This window comes from Dendrobates tinctorius, unplaced genomic scaffold, assembly GCF_039654945.1.
Source record: "Dendrobates tinctorius isolate UK_male_01 unplaced genomic scaffold, ASM3965494v1 ptg000464l, whole genome shotgun sequence".
Classification (NCBI taxonomy): Eukaryota; Metazoa; Chordata; class Amphibia; order Anura; family Dendrobatidae; genus Dendrobates; species Dendrobates tinctorius.
In genome coordinates, this window is record NW_027362126.1 from 960,001 (window position 1) to 987,688 (window position 27,688).

General features: G+C 46.8%; 1 protein-coding gene across 10 annotated transcripts in view; it reads left to right on the forward strand.

The window, feature by feature from the left end:
• Positions 1-27,688, forward strand: part of PTPRO (protein tyrosine phosphatase receptor type O) — a 570,099-nt gene that overhangs the window by 438,227 nt on the left and 104,184 nt on the right. For 9 of the 10 annotated variants that reach the window (XM_073564603.1, XM_073564604.1, XM_073564609.1 and 6 more), the window contains 2 exons: positions 20,250-20,318; positions 24,738-24,821. In XM_073564603.1, the coding sequence (XP_073420704.1) occupies positions 20,250-20,318; positions 24,738-24,821 (153 nt within the window). The remainder of the gene's footprint in view (positions 1-20,249; positions 20,319-24,737; positions 24,822-27,688) is intronic. The other variant, XM_073564607.1, reaches the window with a different exon arrangement.

Here is a 27,688-nt window from a genome sequence, read left to right on the forward strand (position 1 = left end):
TGCAGAGTCTTGCAAATCTCCCAGTTGAGGACTTCAGTGCACCATCCACAGTCAGATGGCCTTGTTGAGAGGTTTAACAAGACACTGAAGAGCATGCTGAGAAAAGTCAGAAAGATGGTAGAGACTGGGATTGTCTCTTACCGTATTTGCTGTTTTCTATCCATGAAGTCCCCCAGCCCTCCACAGGGTTCTCACCCTTCGAGCTTCTGTACGGCCGACATCTGCGAGGCCTCCTAGATATAGCCAATGAAACCTGGGAAGCCGAAGTCACGCCCCACAGAAGCGTCATTGAGCATGTGGCACTGATGCAGCAGAGGGTTGCGAAGATGATGCCCATTGTTAAAGAACATCTCCACCAGGCACAAGAGGCTCAGGCCAGGGTCTACAACCGGTCAGCCAGAGTGAGGCAGTTCAATCCGGGAGACCGAGTTCTCGTGCTAATCCTGACGGTAGAGAGTAAGTTCGTGGCCAAGGGGCAAGGGCCATATGAGGTGATGGAGAAGCTGGGAGACGTAAACTACAAGATCCACCAACCCGGAAGACGGAAGCCATACCAGGTTTACCATGTCAACCTCATCAAGCCGTGACAAGATAGAGAGTCAGCGGTAACTCCGTGCTTGCTAGGCAACCTAGAAGGGGAGATTGGAGCGGTTACCATAGCGGAGACACTATCGAAGGCCCAGAAACAGCAGTGCCGGGAGTTACTCCAGAAAAACAGGGACCTGTTTTCAGAGTTGCCAGGGTGCACGAAGGTGGTGGAGCATGAAGTTCTGACCAAGCCACATGTGCGGGTGAGCGTGAAACTGTATCGTATTCCTGAGGCCCGGCGAGATGTAATCTCCAAGGAGATGCAGTTTATGTTGAAGCTCGGGGTCATTGAGGAATCCAAGAGCGGCTTGTCGAGCCCATTTGACCTGGTCCCAAAACCTGAGGGTGAATGGAGGTTCTGCAACGATTACCGGAAGCTAAATGAGGTCTCCAAGTTCGACGCTTATCCCATGCCACGCGTTGATGAGCTCATCGAGAGACTTGGAACTGCCAGGTACATAACCACCATAGATCTGACAAAGGGATACTGGCAGTTCCCTATGGCACAGGAAGCCAAGGAGAAGATGGCATTTTCCACACCAGACGGGTGCTTCCAGTATGTCCGGATGCCGTTTGGCCTGCAGGGAGCTCCGGCAACATTCCAGAGGGCTATGGATAGAATCATTGCGCCTCATAAACTATACGCTACCACGTACCTGGATGATATCGTCATCTTTACCCCGGACTGGGAGACTCACCTGCAAAAGGTTCAAGCAGTGTTTGATGCGCTAAGAGAGGCAGGGATAAACCCAAAGAAGTGTGCCTTGGGTAAAGAAGAAGCCAAGTACCTCGGATATGTAGTGGGGCGTGGCGAGATCAAACCTCAAATTAATAAAGTAGAGGCAATTCAAACATGGCCGAGGCCTCTGTCAAAGAAACAAGTTAAAGCCTTCCTGGGGATTGTGGGATATTACTGGAGGTTCATCCCAAACTTCGCCACAATGGCTGCACCTCTAACTGATCTGCTTAAGGGGACAAAGTCAGTGATGGTCAGCTGGTCTGAAGAAGCCGAATCAGCCTTCCAAGAAATGAAGGAAGCTCTTTGTAAGCAACCCGTTTTGGTGGCTCCAGACTTTAAACGTGAATTTGTCCTCCAGACAGATGCCTCAGATGTTGGGGTAGGAGCAGTCCTTTCCCAAGAGATACGTGGGGAGGAGCATCCTGTTCTCTACTTGAGTAGTAAGTTGACTTCTTGTGAGAGAAATTACTCAGTTGTAGAGATGGAGTGTTTGGCCATAAAATGGGCAGTGGATACATTACGGTACTACCTGGTGGAACGGAAGTTTAGATTAATATCCGACCATGCCCCACTCAGGTGGATGAGGGAAACAAAGGGTAAGAATGCTAAGGTCACCCGCTGGTTCCTTAGCCCTACAAAACTTCAGCTTCCATGTAGAGCATAGGGCCGGGAAGCTACGTGGGAATGCCGATGCCCTCTCCAGAATCTCTTGCCTGGTAGGTGAAAGTGCCAAGCCCCATGGCTTTAGGCAGAGGGGGGAGGTATGTGGCAGGGCTAAGGGTCGTGTAATCGATGGGAGATATGTGTCTCATAAATGGCTTATCTCTGTAATGTAAGGCATAACAAATATTGCTGTATTATTATTATTTTGAAGGACCTGTGGTGAGGTCACAGTCATGTGACCAGTCAGCTGCTGGGTTCGTGGGTGTGGCTACAGCCTTATAATGTGGCCTGCTCATGAACAAGGCAGCTGTATGTGAGGGGGGTATACACCTCCTGTGTGTGCTGAGGCTCGCGGACTGAGCCTGAAGAAAAGGACATTTTGATGTTGTTTTGTCGCCTGAACTGAAGGCTGTTTATTTTGGTGACATGCTGTTTGGTTTATGACGTAATAAACCGCATGAACTTCAAGGGAACCTGCCTCCTGACTGTCTCCCGTCGCACCTAAGCGAGTAGAATCCCTACAATATCTAATATATATTATATATTTTATATATTTAATATATTACATATCATATATATAATATATATACAGAGAGACTACAGACTGGCCCCGTATCTGGAGAAACTCCAGGACCCCAAAGACCGCAAGATCCTGAGCCAGTATAGACTCAGTGCCCACAGTCTGGCCATCGAATCCGGCCGACACAGGCAGAGCTACAAGCCCAGGGAGGAAAGACTGTACCAACACTGTGACCAGGAGGCCCTGGAGGATGAGACCCACTTCCTGCTACCCTGCTCCAAATACTCAGCAGTGAGGGACACTCACTTCAGGAGACTCTCACATCTCTTCCCGGATTTCACCACCATGAAGGAGGAAGAGAAAACATACATCCTGCTGGGGGAAGAAGAGAGAGCAGTGGAGATAGCAGCGCAATATGTGAACGAATGCCATAGACTGCGAGAAAGAGAACTCTGATATGCCATGGACTTCTATGGCACCCACCCTGGATATGCCCCAATCCCCCATCCACCTTCCCTATGCCATGGACTTCTATGGCACCCACCCTGGATATGCCCCCATCCCCCCCATCCTCCTTTCCTACAGCCCCTACCCAACATCCCTACAGTCCCTATCCCTATTCCCTTCTGTACACTTGCTTTGGCAAAAGTAATGTGTATTTAGTCCTGCCAATAAAGCTTCTTTGAATTGAATATAAATATAATATATGTGTGTGTGTGTATATCTAATATATAAAGCTCAAAGTGTGTGTGTATGTATGTATGTATGTGTGTGTGTGTGTGTGTGTGTGTGTGTGTATGTCCGGGATAGGCATCTGCACCGTCGCACCTACAGCCACAAAATTTGGCACAGTCGCACGTCTGGACCCCGAGAGCGTCCTAAGCTATGTTGTGAGGCGGATATGTATATGGGCACGGGACTATGAGATGGCGGATATGTATGATGGGTATATGGGCACGGGACTATGGGATGGAAGATATGTATGATGGGTATATGGGCATGGGACTATGAGATGAAGGATGTGTGATGGGTATATGGGCACTCGACTATGGGATGGCGAATATGTATGATGGGTATATGGACATGGGACTATGGGATGGAGGATATATATGATGGGTATATGGGCACAGGACTATGGGATGGAGGATATGTATGATGGGTATATGGGCACTGGACTATGGGATGGAGGATATGTATGATGGGTATATGGGCACGGGACTATGGGATGGAGAATATGTATGATGGATATATGGGCATGGGACTATGGGATGGAGAATATGTATGATGGGTATATGGGCACCAGACTATGGGATGGAGGATATGTATGATGGGTATATGGGCATGGGACTATGAGATGAAGGATGTATGATGGGTATATGGGCATGGGACTATGGGATGGAGAATATGTATGATGGGTATATGGGCATGGGACTATGGGATGGAGGCTATGTTTGACGGGTATATGGGCACTTGACTATGGGATGGAGGCTATGTTTGACGGGTATATGGGCACGGGACTATGGGATGGCGGATATGTATATGGGCACGGGACTATGGGATGGAGGATGTGTGATGGGTATATGGGCACTGGACTATGGGATGGAGAATATGTATGATGGGTATATGGGCACCAGACTATGAGATGGAAGATATGTATGATGGGTATATGGGCATGGGACTATGGGATGGCGGATATGTATATGGGCACGGGACTATGGGATGGAGGATGTATGATGGGTATATGGGCATGGGACTATGGGATGGAGAATATGTATGATGGGTATATGGGCACCAGACTATGAGATGGAAGATATGTATGATGGGTATATGGGCATGGGACTATGAGATGAAGGATGTGTGATGGGTATATGGGCATTCGACTATGGGATGGCGAATATGTATGATGGGTATATGGGTACGGGACTATGGGATGGAAGATATGTATGATGGGTATATGGGCATGGGACTATGGGATGGAGAATATGTATGATGGGTATATGGGCACCAGACTATGGGATGGAGGCTATGTTTGACGGGTATATGGGCACTTGACTATGGGATGGAGGCTATGTTTGACGGGTATATGGGCACGGGACTATGGGATGGCGGATATGTATATGGGCACGGGACTATGGGATGGAGGATGTGTGATGGGTATATGGGCACTGGACTATGGGATGGAGAATATGTATGATGGGTATATGGGCACCAGACTATGAGATGGAAGATATGTATGATGGGTATATGGGCACGGGACTATGGGATGGCGGATATGTATATGGGCACGGGACTATGGGATGGAGGATGTATGATGGGTATATGGGCATGGGACTATGGGATGGAGAATATGTATGATGGGTATATGGGCACCAGACTATGAGATGGAAGATATGTATGATGGGTATATGGGCATGGGACTATGAGATGAAGGATGTGTGATGGGTATATGGGCACTCGACTATGGGATGGCGAATATGTATGATGGGTATATGGGCACGGGACTATGGGATGGAAGATATGTATGATGGGTATATGGGCATGGGACTATGGGATGGAGAATATGTATGATGGGTATATGGGCACCAGACTATGGGATGGAGGCTATGTTTGACGGGTATATGGGCACTTGACTATGGGATGGAGGCTATGTTTGACGGGTATATGGGCACGGGACTATGGGATGGAGGATGTGTGATGGGTATATGGGCACTGGACTATGGGATGGAGGATGTGTGATGGGTATATGGGCACTGGACTATGGGATGGAGGAAATGTATGATGGGTATATGGGCACGGGACTATGGGATGGAGGATGTGTGATGGGTATATGGGCACTGGACTATGGGATGGAGGAAATGTATGATGGGTATATGGGCACGGGACTATGGGATGGAAGATATGTATGATGGGTATATGGGCACGGGACTATGAGATGAAGGATGTGTGATGGGTATATGGGCACTCGACTATGGGATGGCGAATATGTATGATGGGTATATGGACATGGGACTATGGGATGGAGAATATGTATGATGGGTATATGGGCACTTGACTATGGGATGGAGGATATGTTTGACGGGTATATGGGCACGGGACTATGGGATGGCGAATATGTATATGGGCATGGGACTATGGGATGGAGGATGTGTGATGGATATATGGGCACTGGACTATGGGATGGAGGATATGTATGACGGGTATATGGGCACGGGACTATGAGATGGAAGATATGTATGATGGGTATATGGGCACGGGACTATGGGATGGAGGATAATTATAATTTGCTATAACTAACCACAGTTAGTTACTATGCCCGGGCAGCGGGCAGCATTACATTTATATATAGACATGTTAGTGACAAATACAATTATTCTAATGTTGGTTCTAAATTATGGACATGTATTTATTTAATACATGATTATTTCAAGGAACAAAATGGTGTGGGGGCCCCCTATTATTTATAGACAGCAATATACTACGGTAATTGTATATGTGTCATGTCGGACGCTGTTCACACCACAGCATCCGGCAGGCAGAGGTAGTTCCACCTCCAGCCACTATAGCCTCAGTGGCGCCGGCCTGATCTTCAGGCTCTCGGGGGTTAATCCTGCTGGAGACCAGGTTGGATGGTTAGTCACGCCCACGGTCTTTAAATAGTCATGCTGGCCTATGGGCGTCGCCGATTATAGCTTGTGTTTCATACCAAGTGGTTCCGGTCTGGAGTGGAGGTGTTCAAGAGAGAGAGATTCATATCTGGTGTCGTATGATCCGTCGTTATCCTTTCTCCTTCCCATATTTGTGTTTAGTTGTGCCCTGTTCACATTACTGTATATTCCTGTGTGTGTGCGGCGCAGTGCAGTTTAAGTTCTCCCTGTCTGTCATTATTTGTGTGGGAGCTTTGGTGGTGACTTCTCACTGGGTGGAGGGTGGAGGGTTAAGTGCAGGGCTGAGCAGGAGATAAGGAAAGGTCGGAGGCTCAGGCATTTGCACCTTCAGCAAAAACCCTGGGTTGAGGGTCAGACAGGGTTTCCCCTAGTAAAGGGACACCACAGGGGCCCCGGGTCTTTCAGCCTTAGTTGAACTTAGCCCCCGTGACATTATAATCGGCCCACATTTTTCAGGAGTCCATGGATCCATTAGATTCCATAACCCGCCAGTTGGCGGCGCTGTCCATACAGGTCTCCGAGTTGAATGGGGCAGTTCAGCAGCATGGCCTGGTAGTAGCAAAGGTGCAAACGGCATCTGCAGGTATCGGTGCAGAGCCGAAGTTTCCGCTGCCAGAACGATTTTCAGGCGATCGCAGCAAATTTGTCGTATTTCGGGAGGCCTGCAAATTATACTTCCGCATGCGGCCAATATCCTCAGGTAATGAGGCCCAGCGAGTAGGGCTGGTGTTGTCATTACTGAGTGGTGACCCCCAAGCATGGGCATTTTCCTTACCACCTGACTCTGCTACATTTCATTCGGTCGATAATGTTTTTTCTGCCCTCGGGCTCATTTACGATGACCCTGACCGACTGGCTCTAGCGGAATCTAAAATCCGCGCCCTCCGCCAGGGGGAGCGCTTGGCAGAAGACTATTGTTCGGAATTTCGCCGCTGGGCTGTAGACACACAGTGGAATGACCCAGCACTGCGGAGCCAGTTTATTCATGGGGTATCAGGGAGGGTGAAACAAGCCCTCCTGATGTATGAGACTCCGGCATCATTGGAGTCTGCCATGAGTTTGGTGATACGTATTGATCGCCGTTTTCGTCAGGGGGCACAGGAGACGCTACCTCTGGGGGAAAACAGAGGTGCAGGTGTGGTTGAAGTAGATGAGTCCCCTGAACCTATGCAGATTGCTGGCGTGGCACAGGTTCGGCCTCGCGCTCCGGGAGTCCGGAAGTCCGGAGCATGTTTCTACTGTGGTAAAGGTGGTCATTATGTTAACGTTTGCCCGGTACTACCTAAGAGGGTCACACCGGCGGAAAACTGTTAAGCTCAGAGGGTATGGAGGAGACCCAACTGAGCGTATGCATATCCTCCATGATGGTATCTCAATGTATGCTCCCTGCCAAGGTTATTGTCGCCGGCAGAGAGCTACCTATATCAGTGTTTGTGGATAGCGGTTCCGCCACCAATCTCATAGATGAGGAGTTTGCACACACCGCCGGGTTTAAGATTGAAAAACTTCCTCACCCCATACAGGTGGTGACCATTAATGCTGTTCCCCTCCCTCAAGGGGAGATTACTGAGTTTGTGGCAGAGGTGAAACTCCACATTGGGGTCCTACATTCTGAGTCGGTTACATGTAGGGTCCTCCGTAATCTCCCAGCTCAAATGGTCCTGGGTTTTCCATGGCTGTCCAGGCACAACCCGGTAATTGATTGGAAAACTCAGGACATAGTACAATGGAGTGGTTTCTGCCAAGACAATTGCTTGGCCACATGTGTGTCCGCCGTGACGCCCAGCCTGCCGGAGGCTTTGCAGGATTTCGCGGATGTTTTCTCTGAGAAGGGTTGCTCAGAACTGCCTCCACATAGAGCCTATGACTGTGCTATTAGGCTAAAACCCGGGGCCAAATTACCTAAGGCCAGGATGTTTAATATTTCTGGTCCTGAGAGACAAGCTCTGAAAGACTACATCGCGGAGAGTCTGAGCAAAGGTCACATCCGGCCTTCGTCCTCGCCTGTAGCCGCGGGGTTTTTCTTCATTAAGAAGAAAGATGGGGGGTTACGCCCGTGTCTGGATTTCCGAGAGTTAAACCAGATTACTATCCGTGATCCCTACCCAATGCCGTTGATCCCGGATTTGTTCAACCAGGTAGCGGGGGCAAAATGGTTTTCCAAGCTGGACCTCAGGGGGGCGTATAACCTCATAAGGGTCCGTCAGGGGGATGAGTGGAAGACGGCGTTTAACACTCCTGAGGGTCATTTTGAGAGTCTGGTTATGCCGTTTGGGTTGACCACCGCGCCTGCCGTTTTCCAACATTTTATTAATGATGTCTTTGCTCATGTCCTGGGGAGATTTGTGATTGTATACCTGGATGATATCCTCATTTATTCTAGCGATCGGGACACTCATTTGCAGCATGTTAGGCAGGTGTTACAGTTGCTCCGGGAGAACCAGCTCTATGCTAAGCTGGAAAAATGTTTATTTTTTGTCCAGGAGTTGCCCTTTTTGGGATATATTGTGTCCGCAGCTGGTTTTAAAATGGACACCGCTAAGGTGCAAGCGGTGTTGCAATGGGAGAGGCCGGAGAGTCTGAAAGCACTCCAGCGGTTCCTGGGGTTTGCGAATTATTATAGGAAATTTATAAAACACTTTTCGACTGTCGCCAAACCGCTCACGGACATGACAAAAAAGGGTGCCGATCTGGCGAACTGGCCTGAGGTGGCTATACGTGCATTTGAGCGTCTGAAGAATAGTTTTGCTTCAGCCCCCATTCTGGTGCAACCAGACGTGTCTAAACCTTTTGTGGTAGAGGTTGATGCGTCGGAGGTGGGAGTGGGGGCAGTACTGTCTCAAGGCTCGTCCTTGAGCGAGATGCATCCATGCGCCTACTTCTCCAAGAAGTTGTCGCCGGCCGAACGGAATTATGATATCGGCAACAGGGAGTTGTTGGCCATCAAACTGGCTTTTGAGGAATGGCGACACTTCTTGGAGGGGGCGGCTCACCAGGTCACAGTTATCACCGACCATAAGAATCTGCTCTACCTGGAGTCGGCCAAGCGTCTGTCTCCTAGGCAGGCTCGCTGGGCATTGTTTTTTACTCGTTTCAATTTTCTTGTGACGTACCGTCCCGGGTCTAAAAACACCAAGGCGGATGCTTTGTCTAGGTGTTTTCCGGGGGGAGAACCTCGGGAAGAGCCGGTACCCATCCTCCAGAAAGGGGTAGTGGTCTCGGCTCTCACGACTGAGGTAGAGGCGGAGATTGCCGAGGCCCAAGAGGAGGTACCACCAGGACTTCCCGCCAACAAATCATTTGTACCCCTGCATCTTCGGCCTAAGGTGTTGAAGGAACACCACGATTCGGTACTGGCTGGTCACCCAGGGGTGAAGGGCACCTTAGAGCTGGTATCGCGTCGTTTCTGGTGGCCCAAAATCCGGCAGGACGTGGTCTCGTACGTGGCAGCTTGCATCACGTGCGCTAGGGCTAAGTCACCCCGAACCCGTCCTGCTGGCACGCTACAGCCTCTGGGGGTACCCAATAGGCCATGGACAGAAATCTCCATGGATTTTATCACTGACTTGCCAGCCTCGGCAGGGAACACGGTCATCCTGGTGGTGGTTGACCGTTTTTCAAAGATGGCGCATTTTGTGGCGTTGTCTTCTTTGCCCAATGCTAAGACGTTGGCTCAGGTATTTGTGAAGGAGGTGGTCAGACTCCACGGAATACCGTCTGACATAGTATCTGATAGGGGTACGCAATTTGTGGCGAGGTTTTGGAAAGCTTTTTGCTCAAGGTTGGGGATCAAGTTGTCACATTCATCGGCGTTTCATCCACAGTCTAATGGACAAACTGAGCGCATGAACCAAAATCTTGAACAGTATTTACGATGCTTTGTGTCCGACAACCAGGAGGAGTGGTCTACTTTCCTTCCTCTGGCCGAATTCGCATTAAATAATCACCGCCAAGAGTCATCAGGAGAGTCTCCATTCTTTTGTGTGTACGGTCAACATCCTCAGTTTTGTACCTTACGTCAGGGTGACTCCGGGGGTGTCCCGGAGGAGGATCAGCTAGGAGCCCAATTGTCATCAGTCTGGAGGCGGGTGAAACAGCGTTTGTTGAGCATGAGTGCCAGGTACAAACGGGTGGCTGACAGTAGACGCGTGCCAGGTCCGGACCTGTGTGTGGGTGAATGGGTGTGGTTAGCTACGAAGAACATAAAACTCAAAATCCCTTCTTTAAAACTGGGTCCAAGGTTTATTGGGCCTTTTAGGATTTCTGCCATCATTAACCCAGTGGCTTATCGGTTGGAACTTCCCGCAGTGTACAAGATACACAACGTGTTTCACAGGGCTTTATTGAAAAAGGTGGTAGGCTCTGTGGACACAACGCCGATGCCACCTCCAGTCATGGTGGATGGCGAGTTAGAGTTCGAGGTCGCCAAGGTAGTGGACTCTCGAGTAGTACGCCGTACTCTTCAGTATTTGGTGCACTGGCGGGGGTATGGTCCAGAGGAGAGGTCTTGGGTTCCAGCCTCAGACATACATGCGGATCGGCTGGTCAGTTCTTTTCACCGTCGTCATCCGGACAAGCCGGGTCCTATGAGTCTTGAGGGCCCTGGGGTCCCTCGTAGAAGACGGGGTACTGTCATGTCGGACGCTGTTCACACCACAGCATCCGGCAGGCAGAGGTAGTTCCACCTCCAGCCACTATAGCCTCAGTGGCGCCGGCCTGATCTTCAGGCTCTCGGGGGTTAATCCTGCTGGAGACCAGGTTGGATGGTTAGTCACGCCCACGGTCTTTAAATAGTCATGCTGGCCTATGGGCGTCGCCGATTATAGCTTGTGTTTCATACCAAGTGGTTCCGGTCTGGAGTGGAGGTGTTCAAGAGAGAGAGATTCATATCTGGTGTCGTATGATCCGTCGTTATCCTTTCTCCTTCCCATATTTGTGTTTAGTTGTGCCCTGTTCACATTACTGTTTATTCCTGTGTGTGTGCGGCGCAGTGCAGTTTAAGTTCTCCCTGTCTGTCATTATTTGTGTGGGAGCTTTGGTGGTGACTTCTCACTGGGTGGAGGGTGGAGGGTTAAGTGCAGGGCTGAGCAGGAGATAAGGAAAGGTCGGAGGCTCAGGCATTTGCACCTTCAGCAAAAACCCTGGGTTGAGGGTCAGACAGGGTTTCCCCTAGTAAAGGGACACCACAGGGGCCCCGGGTCTTTCAGCCTTAGTTGAACTTAGCCCCCGTGACAATATGTCTCTGATATATATAATATATAGCTGAAGAGCCCGGCGCTGCCCGGGTATAGTAACTAACTGTGGTTAGTTATAGAAAATTATAATTATCCTCAATCCCATAGCCCCGTGCCCATATACCCATCATACATATCCTCCATCCCATAGTCGAGTGCCCATATACCCATCATACACATCCTCCATTCCATAGTCCCGTGCCCATATACCCATCACACATCCTCCATCCCATAGCCCCATGCCCATATACCCATCATACATATCCTCCATCCCATAGTCCTGTGCCCATATACCCATCATACATATCCTCCATCCCATAGTCCAGTGCCCATATACCCATCATACATATCCTCCATCCCATAGTCGAGTGCCCATATACCCATCACACATCCTCCATCCCATAGTCCCGTGCCCATATACCCATCACACATCCTCCATCCCATAGCCCCATGCCCATATACCCATCATACATATCCTCCATCCCATAGTCCTGTGCCCATATACCCATCATACATATCCTCCATCCCATAGTCCTGTGCCCATATACCCATCATACATATCCTCCATCCCATAGTCCTGTGCCCATATACCCATCATACATATCCTCCATCCCATAGTCCTGTGCCCATATACCCATCATACATATTTGCCATCCCATAGTCGAGTGCCCATATACCCATCACACATCCTTCATCTCATAGTCCCATGCCCATATACCCATTATACATATCCTCCATCCTATAGTCCAGTGCCCATATACCCATCATACATATCCTCCATCCCATAGTCCAGTGCCCATATACCCATCACACATCCTCCATCCCATAGTCCCGTGCCCATATACCCGTCATACATATCCTCCATCCCATAGTCCCGTGCCCATATACCCATCACACATCCTCCATCCCATAGTCCCTTGCCCATATACCCGTCATACATATCCATATCCTCCATCCCATAGTCGAGTGCCCATATACCCATCACACATCCTCCATCCCATAGTCCCATGCCCATATACCCATCATACATATCCTCCATCCCATAGTCCCGTGCCCATATACCTGTCATACATATCCTCCATCCCATAGTCCAGTGCCCATATGCTCATCACACATCCTCCATCCCATAGTCAACCATTATGACATCATAATGAGCGGCGGCAGGGCTTGCGACCTATGATGACATCAGCGTCGCCATGGCAACCATTGTGACATCATAATGAGGGCGGGGCTTGATACGCACACACTGCTTCCCCAGTATGCAAATAGGGGCATTGTGACATCATAATGAGGGGCGGGGCTTGACACGCACACACTTTTTCCCCCAGTATGTAGATAGGGGCAAAATTGTTTGGTGAATTGGAACACGCGGGGTTAAAATTTCGCCTCACAACATAGCTTAGGATGCTCTCGGGGTCCAGACGTGTGACTGTGCCAAATTTTATGGCTGTAGCTGCGACGGTGCGGATGCCTATCCCGGACATACACACATACACACACACACATACATACACACATACATACACACTTTGAGCTTTATATATTAGATTCATATATAAGATACATAATATATTTGTAATGTATTTATGAATATATATATATATATATATATATATATACAGTCATGGCCAAAAGTTTAGAGAATGACACAAATATTAATTTTTACAAAGTCTACTGCTTCATTTTTTCTAATGGCAATTTGCATATACTCCAGAATGTTATAAAGAGTGATCAGCTTAACAGCAATTACTTGCAAAGTCAATATTTGCCTAGAAAATTAACTTTATCCCCCAAAACACATTTCAACATCATTGCAGCCCTGCCTTTAAAGGACCAGCTAACATCGTTTCAGTGATTGCTCCATTAACACAGGTGTGGGTGTTGATGAGGACAGGGCTGGAGATCAATCTGTCATGATTAAGTAAGAATGACACCACTGGACACTTTAAAAGGAGGCTGGTGCTTGGCATCATTGTTTCTCTTCTGTTAACCATGGTTATCTCTAAAGAAACACGTGCAGTCATCATTGCACTGCACAAAAATGGCCTAACAGAGAAGAGTATCGCAGCTAGAAAGATTGCACCTCAGTCAACAATCTATTGCATCATCAAGAACTTCAAGGAGAGAGGTTCCCTTGTTGCCAAAAAGGCTCCAGGGCGCCCAAGAAAGACCAGCAAGCGCCAGGACCATCTCTTAAAAGTGTTTCAGCTGTGGGATCAGGCTACCAGCAATGCAGAGCTTGCTCCGGAATGGCAGCAGGCAGGTGTGAGTGCATCTGCACGCACTGTGAGGCGGAGACTCTTGGAGCAAGGCCTGGTCTCAAGGAGGGCAGCAAAGAAGCCACTTCTCTCCAGAATAAAACATCATGGAAAGACTGATATTCTGCAAGAGGTACAGGGAGTGGACTGCTGAGGACTGGGGTAAAGTCATTTTCTCTGATGAATCCCCTTTTCGATTGTTTGGGACATCTGGAAAACAGCTTATTCGGAGAAGACCAGGTGAGCGCTACCACCAGTCTTGTCTCATGCCTACTGTCAAGCATCCTGAAACCATTCATGTGTGGGGTGGCTTCTCAGCCAAGGGAATGGGCTCTCTCTCAGTCTTGCCTAAAAACACAGCCATGAATAAAGAATGGTTCCAGAATGTCCTCCAAGAGCAACTTCTCCCAACCGTCCAAGAGCAGTTTGGCGATCAACAATGCCTTTTTCAACATGATGGCGCACCTTGCCATAAAGCAAAGGTGATAACTAAATGGCTCAGGGAACAAAACATAGAGATTTTGGGACCATGGCCTGGAAACTCCCCAGATCTTAATCCCATTGAGAACTTGTGGTCAATCATCAAGAGACGGGTGGACAAACAAAAACCTTCAAATTCAGACAAAATAAAAGCATTGATTTTGCAAGAATGGACTGCTATCAGTCAGGATTTGGTCCAGAAGTTGATTGAGAGCATGCCAGGGAGAATTGCTGAGGTCCTGAAGAAGAAGGGTCAACACTGCAAATATTGACTTGCTGCATTAACTCATTCTGTCAGTATAACCTTCTGTTACTCATAATATGATTGCAATTATATTTCTGTATGTGATAAAAAAATCTGACAAACACATAAAAACCAGAGGGCAGCAGATCATGTGAAAATATAATATTTGTGTCATTCTCTAAACTTTTGGCCATGACTGTATATATATTGTGGTGTAGTAACCACTGTGTCCGCTAGGGGGCGCTGTGTGGATGTCCCAGGAGAAAGGATGAATGGCAGAATACTGAATGGCCATTATGTATCTCAAAGTGGGTGGCTTTGAGATGAAGACTTATGTGTTGTTCAGCAATGATATTGCTGAGGTGTTGCTTCAATGTATAAGGGAGAAGTCTCCAGGTAACTAGAGAGATGGGTGGTCCTGGTTACCTACAAACCCACCCAGGGGTGTGTTTAAGAGTGTCATAATAAAGTATATGTGTGGATGTGTGTAATAGGACCTTTAGTGAGGTCATAGCCATGTGATCACCTGTGGGTGTGGTTATGGACCATATAAGGTACCTGAGGTCCGGTCACATCAGAGAGAGTGCATGGATCTGATTGGGCCATGTGGAAGGTCCCGGCAGGCCTATGTGGAGGAAGGTGTGCTACCTTCCTGAAGACCATGTGCTGAGGCTGCTGACCCAGTGAGGCCTGTGGATATTGGCTATATGTGAGGACGGATAAGCCTCCTGTGTTTGCTGAGGCTCCAGGACTGAGCCTGAAATCATGGACACTTATGCTTGCTTTCGCCTGAGCTAAAGGCTATTCCTTGTGTTATGTGCTGCTTTATGGGTTATGAAGCAATAAACCCTGTAACCTTTTAAAAGGAACGTGCCTTCTGATTGATTGCACCTGAGCGAGTCGAATTCCTACTATATATCTAATATATAAAGCTCAAAGTGTGTGTGTATGTATGTGTGTGTGTATGTGTGTGTGTGTGTGTATGTATGTATGTGTGTGTATGTTTGTTTGTATGTCCGGGATTGGCATCCGCACCGTCGCAGCTACAGCCACAAAATTTGGCACAGTCGCACGTCTGGACCCCGACAGCGTCCTAAGCTATGTTGTGAGGCGAAATTTTAACCCCGCGTGTTCCAATTCACCAAACAATTTTGCCCCTATTTACATACCGGGGGAAGCAGTGTGTGCGCATCAAGCCCCGCCCCTCATTATGATGTCACAATGGTTGCCATGGCGACGCTGATGTCATCATAGGTTGCAAGCCCCACCGCCGCTCATTATGATGTCATAATGGTTGACTATGGGATGGAGGATGTGTGTTGGGTATATGGGCACTGGACTATGGGATGGAGGATATGTATGATGGGTATATGGGCACTGGACTATGGGATGGAGGATGTGTGTTGGGTATATGGGCACTGGACTATGGGATGGAGGATATGTATGATGGGTATATGGGCACGGGACTATGGGATGGTGGATATGTATGACGGGTATATGGGCACTCGACTATGGGATGGTGGATATGTATGATGGGTATATGGGCACGGGACTATGGGATGGAGGATATGTATGATGGGTATATGGACACTGGACTATGGGATGGAGGATGTGTGATGGGTATATGGGCACGGGACAATGGGATGGAGGATGTGTGATGGGTATATGGGCACTGGACTATGGGATGGAGGATGTGTGATGAGTATATGGGCACGGGACTATGGGATGGAGGCTATGTATGATGGGTATATGGGCACTGGACTATGGGATGGAGGATAATTATAATTTGCTATAACTAACCACAGTTAGTTACTATGCCCGGGATCTAGTAGAAGATCTAGAATGCAGTAACAAACGCTAGGCGGGGACAGTTAAACTACGAATCCCAGAAATCATTTAGTGATGAATTCTAGGTGTGAAATAGAGGTTGGTGAGGAGAGCTCTCTTACCTGAGAGGAGGGTCGGGCGCATAATATGAGTGACTGCTGGGGCTTGTAGTTCTCTTGTAGCTAAGGAGCCATTCTCCTCAGATTATATAGATGATGTTACTCAGCTTTCAGCATCATGAATGTATAAATGTCACCATTATTATTAAGCACATTCGCTGTCAAAAGCGCCATAACATTTCTCTGATGTGTTGTATTTTTATTTCTCTTCTCATGATATTTCTCCATCTTTCCATAACTCCACTGTCACTATGGAGTGGGCGTGGCTATGTGGAGTGGGCGGTGTTATGTGAAGTGGGCGTGGCTTGATACATACACACACATACTGTATTGACACCTAAGGTGTCACTGTCACTGCTAGGGTTAGGCCAGTGAAATGATCAATGTTTTGCTTTTTGCTTCATTCTCTTTTGTGTTTTTTCATTTAAGACAAATTAAGTGAAGATAATAATACCAAAGAATTTGTGTTTGCAATCATTTTCAGGAAGAAACTGAGTATTATCTGACAGAATTGCAGGGGTGTCAATACTTTTGGCCACAACTGTATTCTAGTCTAACCTGTCAGTGACACACACATGTATATCTGTGTATTCTATGTGTATATATCTATTCTAACCTGTCAGTGTGATTGTACTGTAGCCGGAGATGAATTGTCGGCTTTTTTCGATGGACACTGGTGCGTATCAGTCGGACAGTACCGGCACGGTGCGAGGGCTGTCAGATATTTTATCGCACCCATTGCCTAACATTGGTCAGATTTTTAATCGGATTGCACTCCTCCGATTTTCGCACCAGTGAGTATGAGCCCTAAGAAGCCTGGTGTGGCCTCATTACTGCGGCCACCGCCTACCAGAGCAAATCCCTAATATATATCTATACCATTCTGCGGTGGTTTACAGAGGGGTCGGTTGCATTAACACAGCTCCCTGCTGTAAACTAGCTAGCCCCTTGTGATGGATTGCAGCGGAGAGGTGACTGAACGGCGGAGAGGTGAGGATATTGTTGGGGGTTTTTTTTTTGCTTTTTTTTTTCAGGACAACAAGGGATTCTGTTCGATTAGCAGAATAATAAATTTGGTCAAAAACTTTGTGTAATTATTTCATGAAAATAATTTTTAAATAAGGTGTGTGTGTGTGTGTGTGTGTGTGTGTGTCTTTTTTAACCCTTTAATACTATAGGATTAATAATGGATAGGTGTCTTGTGCTTTATTCTGTGTATTCAGTGCATCGCTCGCTGTGTCTGTTGCTTTATTCTGTGTATTCAGTGCATCGCTCGCTGTGTCTGTTGCTTTATTCTGTGTATTCAGTGCATCGCTCGCTGTGTCTTGTGCTTTATTCTGTGTATTCAGTGCATCGCTCGCTGTGTCTGTTGCTTTATTCTGTGTATTCAGTGCATCGCTCGCTGTGTCTGTTGCTTTATTCTGTGTATTCAGTGCATCGCTCGCTGTGTCTGTTGCTTTATTCTGTGTATTCAGTGCATCGCTCGCTGTGTCTTGTGCTTTATTCTGTGTATTCAGTGCATCGCTCGCTGTGTCTGTTGCTTTATTCTGTGTATTCAGTGCATCGCTCGCTGTGTCTGTTGCTTTATTCTGTGTATTCAGTGCATCGCTCGCTGTGTCTGTTGCTTTATCCTGTGTATTCAGTGCATCGCTCGCTGTGTCTTGTGCTTTATCCTGTGTATTCAGTGCATCGCTCGCTGTGTCTTGTGCTTTATTCTGTGTATTCAGTGCATTGCTCGCTGTGTCTGTTGCTTTATCCTGTGTATTCAGTGCATCACTCGCTGTGTCTGTTGCTTTATCCTGTGTATTCAGTGCATCGCTCGCTGTGTCTTGTGCTTTATTCTGTGTATTCAGTGCATCGCTCCCTGTCTTGTGCTTTATCCTGTGTATTCAGTGCATCACTCGCTGTGTCTTGTGCTTTATTCTGTGTATTCAGTGCATCGCTCGCTGTGTCTGTTGCTTTATTCTGTGTATACAGTGCATCGCTCGCTGTGTCTGTTGCTTTATTCTGTGTATTCAGTGCATCGCTCGCTGTGTCTGTTGCTTTATTCTGTGTATTCAGTGCATCGCTCGCTGTGTCTGTTGCTTTATTCTGTGTATTCAGTGCATCGTTCGCTGTGTCTTGTGCTTTATTCTGTGTATTCAGTGCATCGCTCCCTGTCTTGTGCTTTATCCTGTGTATTCAGTGCATCACTCGCTGTGTCTGTTGCTTTATTCTGTGTATTCAGTGCATCGTTCGCTGTGTCTTGTGCTTTATTCTGTGTATTCAGTGCATCGCTCGCTGTGTCTTGTGCTTTATTCTGTGTATTCAGTGCATCGCTCCCTGTCTTGTGCTTTATCCTGTGTATTCAGTGCATCACTCGCTGTGTCTGTTGCTTTATTCTGTGTATTCAGTGCATCGCTCGCTGTGTCTGTTGCTTTATTCTGTGTATTCAGTGCATCGCTCGCTGTGTCTGTTGCTTTATTCTGTGTATTCAGTGCATCGCTCGCTGTGTCTGTTGCTTTATTCTGTGTATTCAGTGCATCGCTCGCTGTGTCTGTTGCTTTATTCTGTGTATTCAGTGCATCGCTCGCTGTGTCTGTTGCTTTATTCTGTGTATTCAGTGCATCGCTCGCTGTGTCTGTTGCTTTATTCTGTGTATTCAGTGCATCGTTCGCTGTGTCTGTTGCTTTATTCTGTGTATTCAGTGCATCGCTCGCTGTGTCTGTTGCTTTATTCTGTGTATTCAGTGCATCGCTCGCTGTGTCTGTTGCTTTATTCTGTGTATTCAGTGCATCGCTCGCTGTGTCTGTTGCTTTATTCTGTGTATTCAGTGCATCGCTCCCTGTCTTGTGCTTTATTCTGTGTATTCAGTGCATCGCTCGCTGTGTCTGTTGCTTTATTCTGTGTATTCAGTGCATCGCTCGCTGTGTCTGTTGCTTTATTCTGTGTATTCAGTGCATCGCTCGCTGTGTCTGTTGCTTTATTCTGTGTATACAGTGCATCGCTCGCTGTGTCTGTTGCTTTATTCTGTGTATTCAGTGCATCGCTCGCTGTGTCTGTTGCTTTATTCTGTGTATTCAGTGCATCGCTCGCTGTGTCTGTTGCTTTATTCTGTGTATTCAGTGCATCGTTCGCTGTGTCTTGTGCTTTATTCTGTGTATTCAGTGCATCGCTCCCTGTCTTGTGCTTTATCCTGTGTATTCAGTGCATCACTCGCTGTGTCTGTTGCTTTATTCTGTGTATTCAGTGCATCGTTCGCTGTGTCTTGTGCTTTATTCTGTGTATTCAGTGCATCGCTCGCTGTGTCTTGTGCTTTATTCTGTGTATTCAGTGCATCGCTCCCTGTCTTGTGCTTTATCCTGTGTATTCAGTGCATCACTCGCTGTGTCTGTTGCTTTATTCTGTGTATTCAGTGCATCGCTCGCTGTGTCTGTTGCTTTATTCTGTGTATTCAGTGCATCGCTCGCTGTGTCTGTTGCTTTATTCTGTGTATTCAGTGCATCGCTCGCTGTGTCTGTTGCTTTATTCTGTGTATTCAGTGCATCGCTCGCTGTGTCTGTTGCTTTATTCTGTGTATTCAGTGCATCGCTCGCTGTGTCTGTTGCTTTATTCTGTGTATTCAGTGCATCGCTCGCTGTGTCTGTTGCTTTATTCTGTGTATTCAGTGCATCGCTCGCTGTGTCTGTTGCTTTATTCTGTGTATTCAGTGCATCGCTCGCTGTGTCTGTTGCTTTATTCTGTGTATTCAGTGCATCGCTCCCTGTCTTGTGCTTTATTCTGTGTATTCAGTGCATCGCTCGCTGTGTCTGTTGCTTTATTCTGTGTATTCAGTGCATCGCTCGCTGTGTCTGTTGCTTTATTCTGTGTATTCAGTGCATCGCTCGCTGTGTCTGCCTCTTTATTCAGCATATTATTATTGTATTTATCTAGGGAATGTGGGGCTGGAACATTCATCAATTTTGCCACTTTGGAAAGAGATGGGAAACTTCCGTACAATTGGTGAGTGCACAATGAATGTGATTTTGCTGGCTCAGCCTCTTTATGTAGGATGGTGATGATAATGCAGGAAACTCAGATTAGGCTGTGTGCACACTAGGGTGACCGGATCTCATATGGGGGGGAAAAAATGTCAGAATCTTGTTCGTCTGGACCCCACAAAACGATTCCCCTTTCCAGATATTGAGAGAGCCAAAATTTGAGCTCGATCAAACGACGTTAACCCGTGCCGCTCGTCACTCAAAGTTTGAAAAAATCCAAATTGAGGTATTTTAAGATTTAGGTATTTTGCATAGTCTGTTAGACTATAAAGAATGTGACAACAACATTGCAGAAATAGCCCTGACCACATTTTCGAACCATTTGTGGTATTTGAATGCAGAGTTGGTGGGATTATCGTTTTTTGATCCCACCATTACAGACAATGAAAAGTTGCTAATGGCTAATAAATTGCTCAGTAGCACAGATGAACCATCAGAGCACGCTAACCTACATGAGTTGATAATTTTACATAGTTATCTAATCTATTCTAGAGCTTTTGTTAAAGTAGTTTTTGAAACGTCAGAATATAATGCTCGGCATTTGCTTACAACTTGCAGGACATATTGCTTTTGTTCTCCATCTTTTGTCAGAAGGTCGATAAAGTCGGTTACTTCCTACCTCTTTTAATTTTTCTTTCCTAACTTTTGGATTTACAACCCTAGCGTGCTCTGATGGTTCATCTGTGCTACTGAGCAATTTATTAGCCATTAACAACTTTTCATTGTCTGTAATGGTGGGATCAAAAAACGATAATCCCACCAACTCTGCATTCAAATACCACAAATGGTTCGAAAATTTGGTCAGGGCTATTTCTGCAATGTTGTTGTCACATTCTTTATAGTCTAACAGACTATGCAAAATACCTAAATCTTAAAATACCTCAATTTGGATTTTTTCAAACTTTGAGCGACGAGCGGCACGGGTTAACGTCGTTTGATCGAGCTCAAATTTTGGCTCTCTCAATATCTGGAAAGGGGAATCGTTTTGTGGGGTCCAGACAGACAAACTTCCGACATCGATTTTTTGCGGTCACCCTAGTGCACACGGTGCGGATTCTGCTGCGTTTCCGCAGCGGTTTTGCCCCTGCGGAAAGGCAACAGTTCCGCTGACCAAGTACAGTACAATGAAACCCTATGGGGTTTCAAAAACGCTGTGCTGACGGTGCGGTTTTTCCCACGCGGTTTTGCTGCGGTTTACAGACCGCAGCATGTCAATTGTTTGTGCGGTTTCCGCAGCGGTTTCACACCTTTAACATAGTAGAGGTGTGAAACCGCAGGGCAAAATCGCAGACCAAACCACAGGAAAACCGCAGGTCACTTTACCTGCGGTTTTACCTGTGGTTCCGCGCGGAAAAAACCGCAGCGGAATCCGCATCGTGTGCACATACCCTTATTACTTTTATCATCCAGACTTTGCACGGCACCATCCTGTGGGCTGTAAGGTAGATGGTTAATATTAATGACTCCCCGGAGATTCCATAACCCATATACTAGTACATTACTACATGTCATATATCAGTGCAGGCCCCCATAACTCTGGCTGAAGGTTAGTAATAGGGTCACTCCTGCAGCGCCATCTTACACAAAGGCAACTTACAGCTACACAATCAGTTATATTATACAATTTACCCAACATAAAACTTCCTATAATATCACAATCTAAGTGTCGCATGTCTGTCAGAATATACACTTTACCTTATCTGAAAGTCCATACAAGCAGAGACGTGTGGGAGACTCCCCAAATGTATGGAGGAAGGTGCTCTAGTCAGATGAGACCAAAATTGAACTTTTTGGCCACCAAAGTAAACGCTCTGACTGCATCCAAAAAAACACAGCTCACAAGAACACCATCCCCAAAGTGAAACATGGTGGTGTCGCCATGCTGTGGGAGTTTTTCAGCAGCAGGGACAAGCAAAATGGTCCAAGTCAGGGGGAAGATGGATGGTGTGAAACACAGAGATAATCTTGAGCAAAACCTGTTTCAGTCTGTCATTGATTTGAGACTGGAACAGAGGACATTTACCCTCTGACTGCATTGTGTATGGTGGAGGAGGAGGAGGAGGAAAGGAGGAAAATGCTCTGGGCTTGTTAGTAGGGGACAGCCATGGCCTCTTAGCTCCAGTGGAGGAGAATCTTCATCAGCACAAGACATTGTGGACAATTGTAGCTTCAGCTTTGTGGGAACAGTTTGGGCAAGACCCTTTTCTGTTTCCCATGACTGTGCACAAGCTCAATAAATAGACGGTGGTGGGAAAATAGATTGCTTGAAGAACACGACCTGCTGGACAGAGCCCAGACCCCAACCCATTCAACACAATGGGGATAAATGAGACCAGAGATTGTGAGCTCGGCCTCTCACCAACATCAGAGTTTGACTTCATAAATGCTCATAAATTCCCACAGACAACTCTGAGAAAAATTCATCCCAGAAGAGTGGGAACCATTGTACCCACAGAACATCAACTCCATATTAATATTTCAGGATATAGGTGAAGGACAGAAGCCCCCGGAGATGGATGTGGGGGGCACATACTTTTCTCCATATTAATGTCTATGGATGTAGATGAGGACAGAGAAGCCACCGAAGATGGTTGTGGGGGGGCACATACTTTTCTCCATATTAATGTCTATGGATGTAGATGGAGGACAGAAAAGCCCCTGGAGATGGATGTGGGGGGCACATACTTTTCTCCATATAATGTCTATGGAAGTAGATGGAGGACAGAAAAGCCCCTGGAGATGGATGTGGGGGCACATACTTTTCTACACCTAGTGTATACAGCGCGTGAAATATGTTTTGAACACGTCAGCAATTTTATAAGGTGCTATTGACATCAAATTCTCACCAGATGTCTGTAACAATCCATCCAATCCACACAGACAAAGAAATCACCATGGATATCCATAAATTATGTATAAGTATAGGAAATGACACAGGGAAAAGTATTGAACAAGCTTCATGAAATGTAATTAATATTTGTTATAAAATCCTTTGTTGGCGAAGTTTCAAGGCGCCTCCTGTATGGAGAAACTAGTCGCAGGCACTGCTCAGGTGGGATTTTGGCCCATTCTTCCACACAAACACTCATCACATCCTGAAGCTTCCTTGGGCTCCTTCTATGAACTCTATGCTTTAGTTCCTTCCATACATTTTCTCTTGTCTTCGGCTCCGGTGATCGGCTCGGCCATTCTAGCAGCTTTATTGTCTTTCTCTGAAACCATTTGAGAGTTTATTGTCTTGCTGGTAAATGGCAGCAGATGTTTATCAAGAATGTCTCTGTATATTTGTCTATTCATCCTTCCTTCAATTATATGAAGTTGCCAGTGCCGTATGCTGTATAAACAGTCGCAGACCATGATGTTCCCACCTCCATACTTCACTGTTGGTATTGTGTTTTGGGGCAGTGCATTTTGGCCTACAAACATGGTGTGTATTATGGCAACCAAAGTGTTCAATTTTGGTCTCATCTGAGCAGACCAGTATTTCACAGGCTTGTCTAAATGTTGTTGAACAAACTGTAAATTTGTTCAGCAATGGAGTCTTGCATGTGAACATGCATACAGGCCATGGAGGTTACGTAGTGAGCTTGCACGCAGGCCACGGAGATTGCGTAGTGCGTGTCTATGCATGGTGAGCGTGCATAGAGACCGTGGAGGTGGGGTGCATTGCTCATAGTTTTCTGTGAAACCATTACACCTGCTGATTTCCAGGTTTTTCTGTAGCTCTCCACAATTGGTCCTTGGCTCTTAGATCACTCTTCTGATAATTATTTCCACTCATCTGTCTGAATTCTTGCGGGGAGCACGAAGTCATGGGCGGTTTATGGTGAAATCTTTCGGGGAGCACCTGGTCGTGGCCAGTTTATGGTGAAATTATGTTTTTTCCGCTTCCGGATTATGACCCTAACAGTTCTCACTGGAACCTTCAGGATTTTGGTTACAGAAGAATGCCTAATGTCATCAGTATGTTTTGCAACAATAAGGTTGTGAAGGTCTTGAGACAGCTCACTGTCTTTACCTATCATGAGATAGTATTGACACACCTTTTTGTAGCCCGTCAGATGAACCAGGATTACTTTCTAATTACTGATAGATCTCAGCCGGTGTCAGGACTTTCCAGGGCTTTTTGCTCCTCTTTCTACATATGTTCAGCACTTTGTGTCACTTCTCCTACTTATGGACATCTAAGGTGATTTCTGCTGTGTGTAGATTGGATGGTTGTTACTGACATCTGGGGAGAATTTCATGTCAATGGCACCTTTAGACATAGGATTACTGAGCACATTGGTGACATGTTCAATACTTATTTGACCCGTTGTAGATACTAGAGTCTTTGTCACTTTACTAACCTGTTTTTCTGTTCTGATCTTCACACTCGCAGGCGTCGTAGCGTCTTTGCTTTCCTCGCCCTCCTGCCGTCCTGTCTGTGGACTGACTACCTCTTGGCTTTTTATATTAACCCTTGGTAAGTCATTTTCCTTCTTTCTATAGTTGTGGAGCAGTTGATACATTACATGATGCGTCCATTCCTGCGCCTGTTCCTGAACCGGTCACAGCACGTGCTCAGCGAGTCTCCTAAATCCTCCCTGTAACGTCACGATTGTGTCTGGATCCAACATTGATACCGGGAGGTATCATATGGATTATATATTGCACATCCTATTAGCGAATCCATCTATGGTCTGTGCCAGGTATCTGAGGAAGAGATGCCGTATGTTCCGGTAGTTACAGATGATGAATAATTGAGGGTCCCCTCTTTTGGTTGACGACCCATATAAAGTGGCAGCTGCTGAGATGTCAGACATATTGGACTGTGAATGGATAGAATCATAGTGTCTGCCAGGATTGATATGGCGATCACAGGTATGTGGTGACTGGTAGGTGACAGATATGGCGGTCACAGGTATGTGGTGACTGGTAGGTGACAGATATGGCGGTCACAGATATGTGGTGACTGGTAGGTGACAGATATGGCAGTCACAGGTATGTGGTGACTGGTAGGTGACAGATATGGCGGTCACAGATATGTGGTGACTGGTAGGTGACAGATATGGCAGTCACAGGTATGTGGTGACTGGTAGGTGATAGATATGGCGGTCACAGGTATGTGGTGACTGGTAGGTGACAGATATGGCAGTCACAGGAATGTGGTGACTGGTAGGTGGCAGATATGGCAGTCACAGGTATGTGGTGACTGGTAGGTGGCAGATATGGCAGTCACAGGTATGTGGTGACTGGTAGGTGACAGATATGGCGGTCACAGGTATGTGGTGACTGGTAGGTGACAGATATGGCGGTCATAGGTATGTGGTGACTGGTAGGTGACAGATATGGCAGTCACAGGTATGTGGTGACAGATATGGCGGTCACTGATAACAGATGTTCTACCCATCCTCTGCAGTTGTATAAATAACAGAGATGACATTTTTTCAGGCTGGGGACACCCACTACTCCTTCTCAATAGCGGACGGATAGTGCCTGGAGAGAAAAAAGCTGAATTGCTTCAATAATTATTTGTCAGTAAAAGTCCTAAATCCTGGAACGGAGCCTTCATTTTGATGGTAAACACTGTGTAATAAACAGGAAGGGGAAAGGTCTGAATACCATAGAGATATTAATCCCACCAGCAAATGAGTATAGACTCTACCCAAAACTTCTCAACCTGTGAGGTGCCCCACAGTTGTTGTTTTGGGGAGGCATCCCTAGTTGTTGTGAAGCCTGACTCCTTGCTATTGCTGGGTAGGTAGCCCCAGTTGTTATGGGTGAAGGCTGCCCTAAATTGTTGTTGGGAAGGCTGAGCCCTAGTTGATGTTGAGGCAGGCACCCCAACTTTTTGTTGAGGGAGGTGCCTCTAGTTGTTTTTGGAGGAGGTGCCAACCAGTTGATGGAGGGAGCGCCCCTAGTTAGCGGAGGTGCCACTAGTTGTTGTAAATGGGGGAAGTGCTACTATTTATTAGGACAGGTACCCCTAGTTGTTATGGAGGAGGTGCCAATAGTTGTTCTTGGGGTGTGGGTCTGGTTGATGTTGGAAAAGTGACCCCTAGTTGTTAGCAGAGATGCCTTTAATTGTTGGAGAATGCACCCTTAGTTCTTGTTGTTGGGAAGGTACCTCAACAATTTATTATGGACTTTCATGATAGGTTGTATAGTCTTGGCATCTTCTCGTGTGTTTTTTTGTGAAGTTCAGTCATCTTCTTAATCTGTTTTGTGAGAACCAGGCATCTTCTCAGTCTATCTGATGAGGGCGAGACATATTCTTGGCCTAATAGATCAGGGCTAGACATCTTCCTGGTCTAATTGGTAAGGGCTGCAAATCATCTGTCTGTCTGGTAAAGCCCAGCATCTTCTGTCTGGTCAGGACCGGCATCTACTCTGCCTTTCTGGTGAGGCCCAGTCATCTCCTCCATCTGTCTGATGAGGACCAGGTATCTTCTGTCTGGAATGCACACTCAATGCCGGGCGCGACCAATCGGAAACGCGTGGTTCAATGAGGCTAGCGCCGGTCATCTCCCGGCTGGGTCGCCGTTGACCTCTGTGTGGCAGGAGATAACCCGCGGCAACCGTCGGGAGATCAGCGGCTAGCGCTGCAGATCCCCCACCAGTAGGGGTGGCATGTGTCGTTCGAATTCAGCGCCAATTTGCGGCTGGACTGCGCCTGTCGATAATTGGTCGCAGCCGGCCACGACCAATCAACGACGCGGGATTTCCGTTACAAACAGAGAGACAGACAGACAGAATTAGATGATTATATAGTAGATTATATCATCTAGAATATGCAGTCCAGTTCTGGGCACCAGTTCATAGAAGTAATACCCTGGACCTCGAAAAGGTACAAAGATCTTTGTGATGATGAAAGACTAAAATACACACATTGTACCTATTTATTCTTGAGAAGAGATGTCTAAGGGGGCATAATTAACTTGTGCAAATAAATTAACGGCCCAAAAGTATGGTCAAAAGCTGTTTCATGTAAAAACACCACAAATGACAAAGGAGTAATGACGGGTTCAGTCTCCAGAGGCGGTAAATCTTCTATTTCTCTTGGGTGCAGAGGTCAGGAGCTGGCCACCATGGGAACCATCCAAGACTAACATAACATAAATGATCTAAACATCAATTCCAGTGGGCACTCAGTCCGTGGTGCTCGTGTCTAGGGCTGGCGTCCCATTGCAAATAACATAAGATCGGCACTCACTTGTAACTTTGCAGACTTTGTAGATTTTTATTCCGTACTTTTCAGAAAACAATCGTGTTAAGCATTTTGGCTTGAACACAAGACTCTGAAAAAGTGTAATGTTCGAGCCGAAACACGTAACACGATTGTTTTATAAA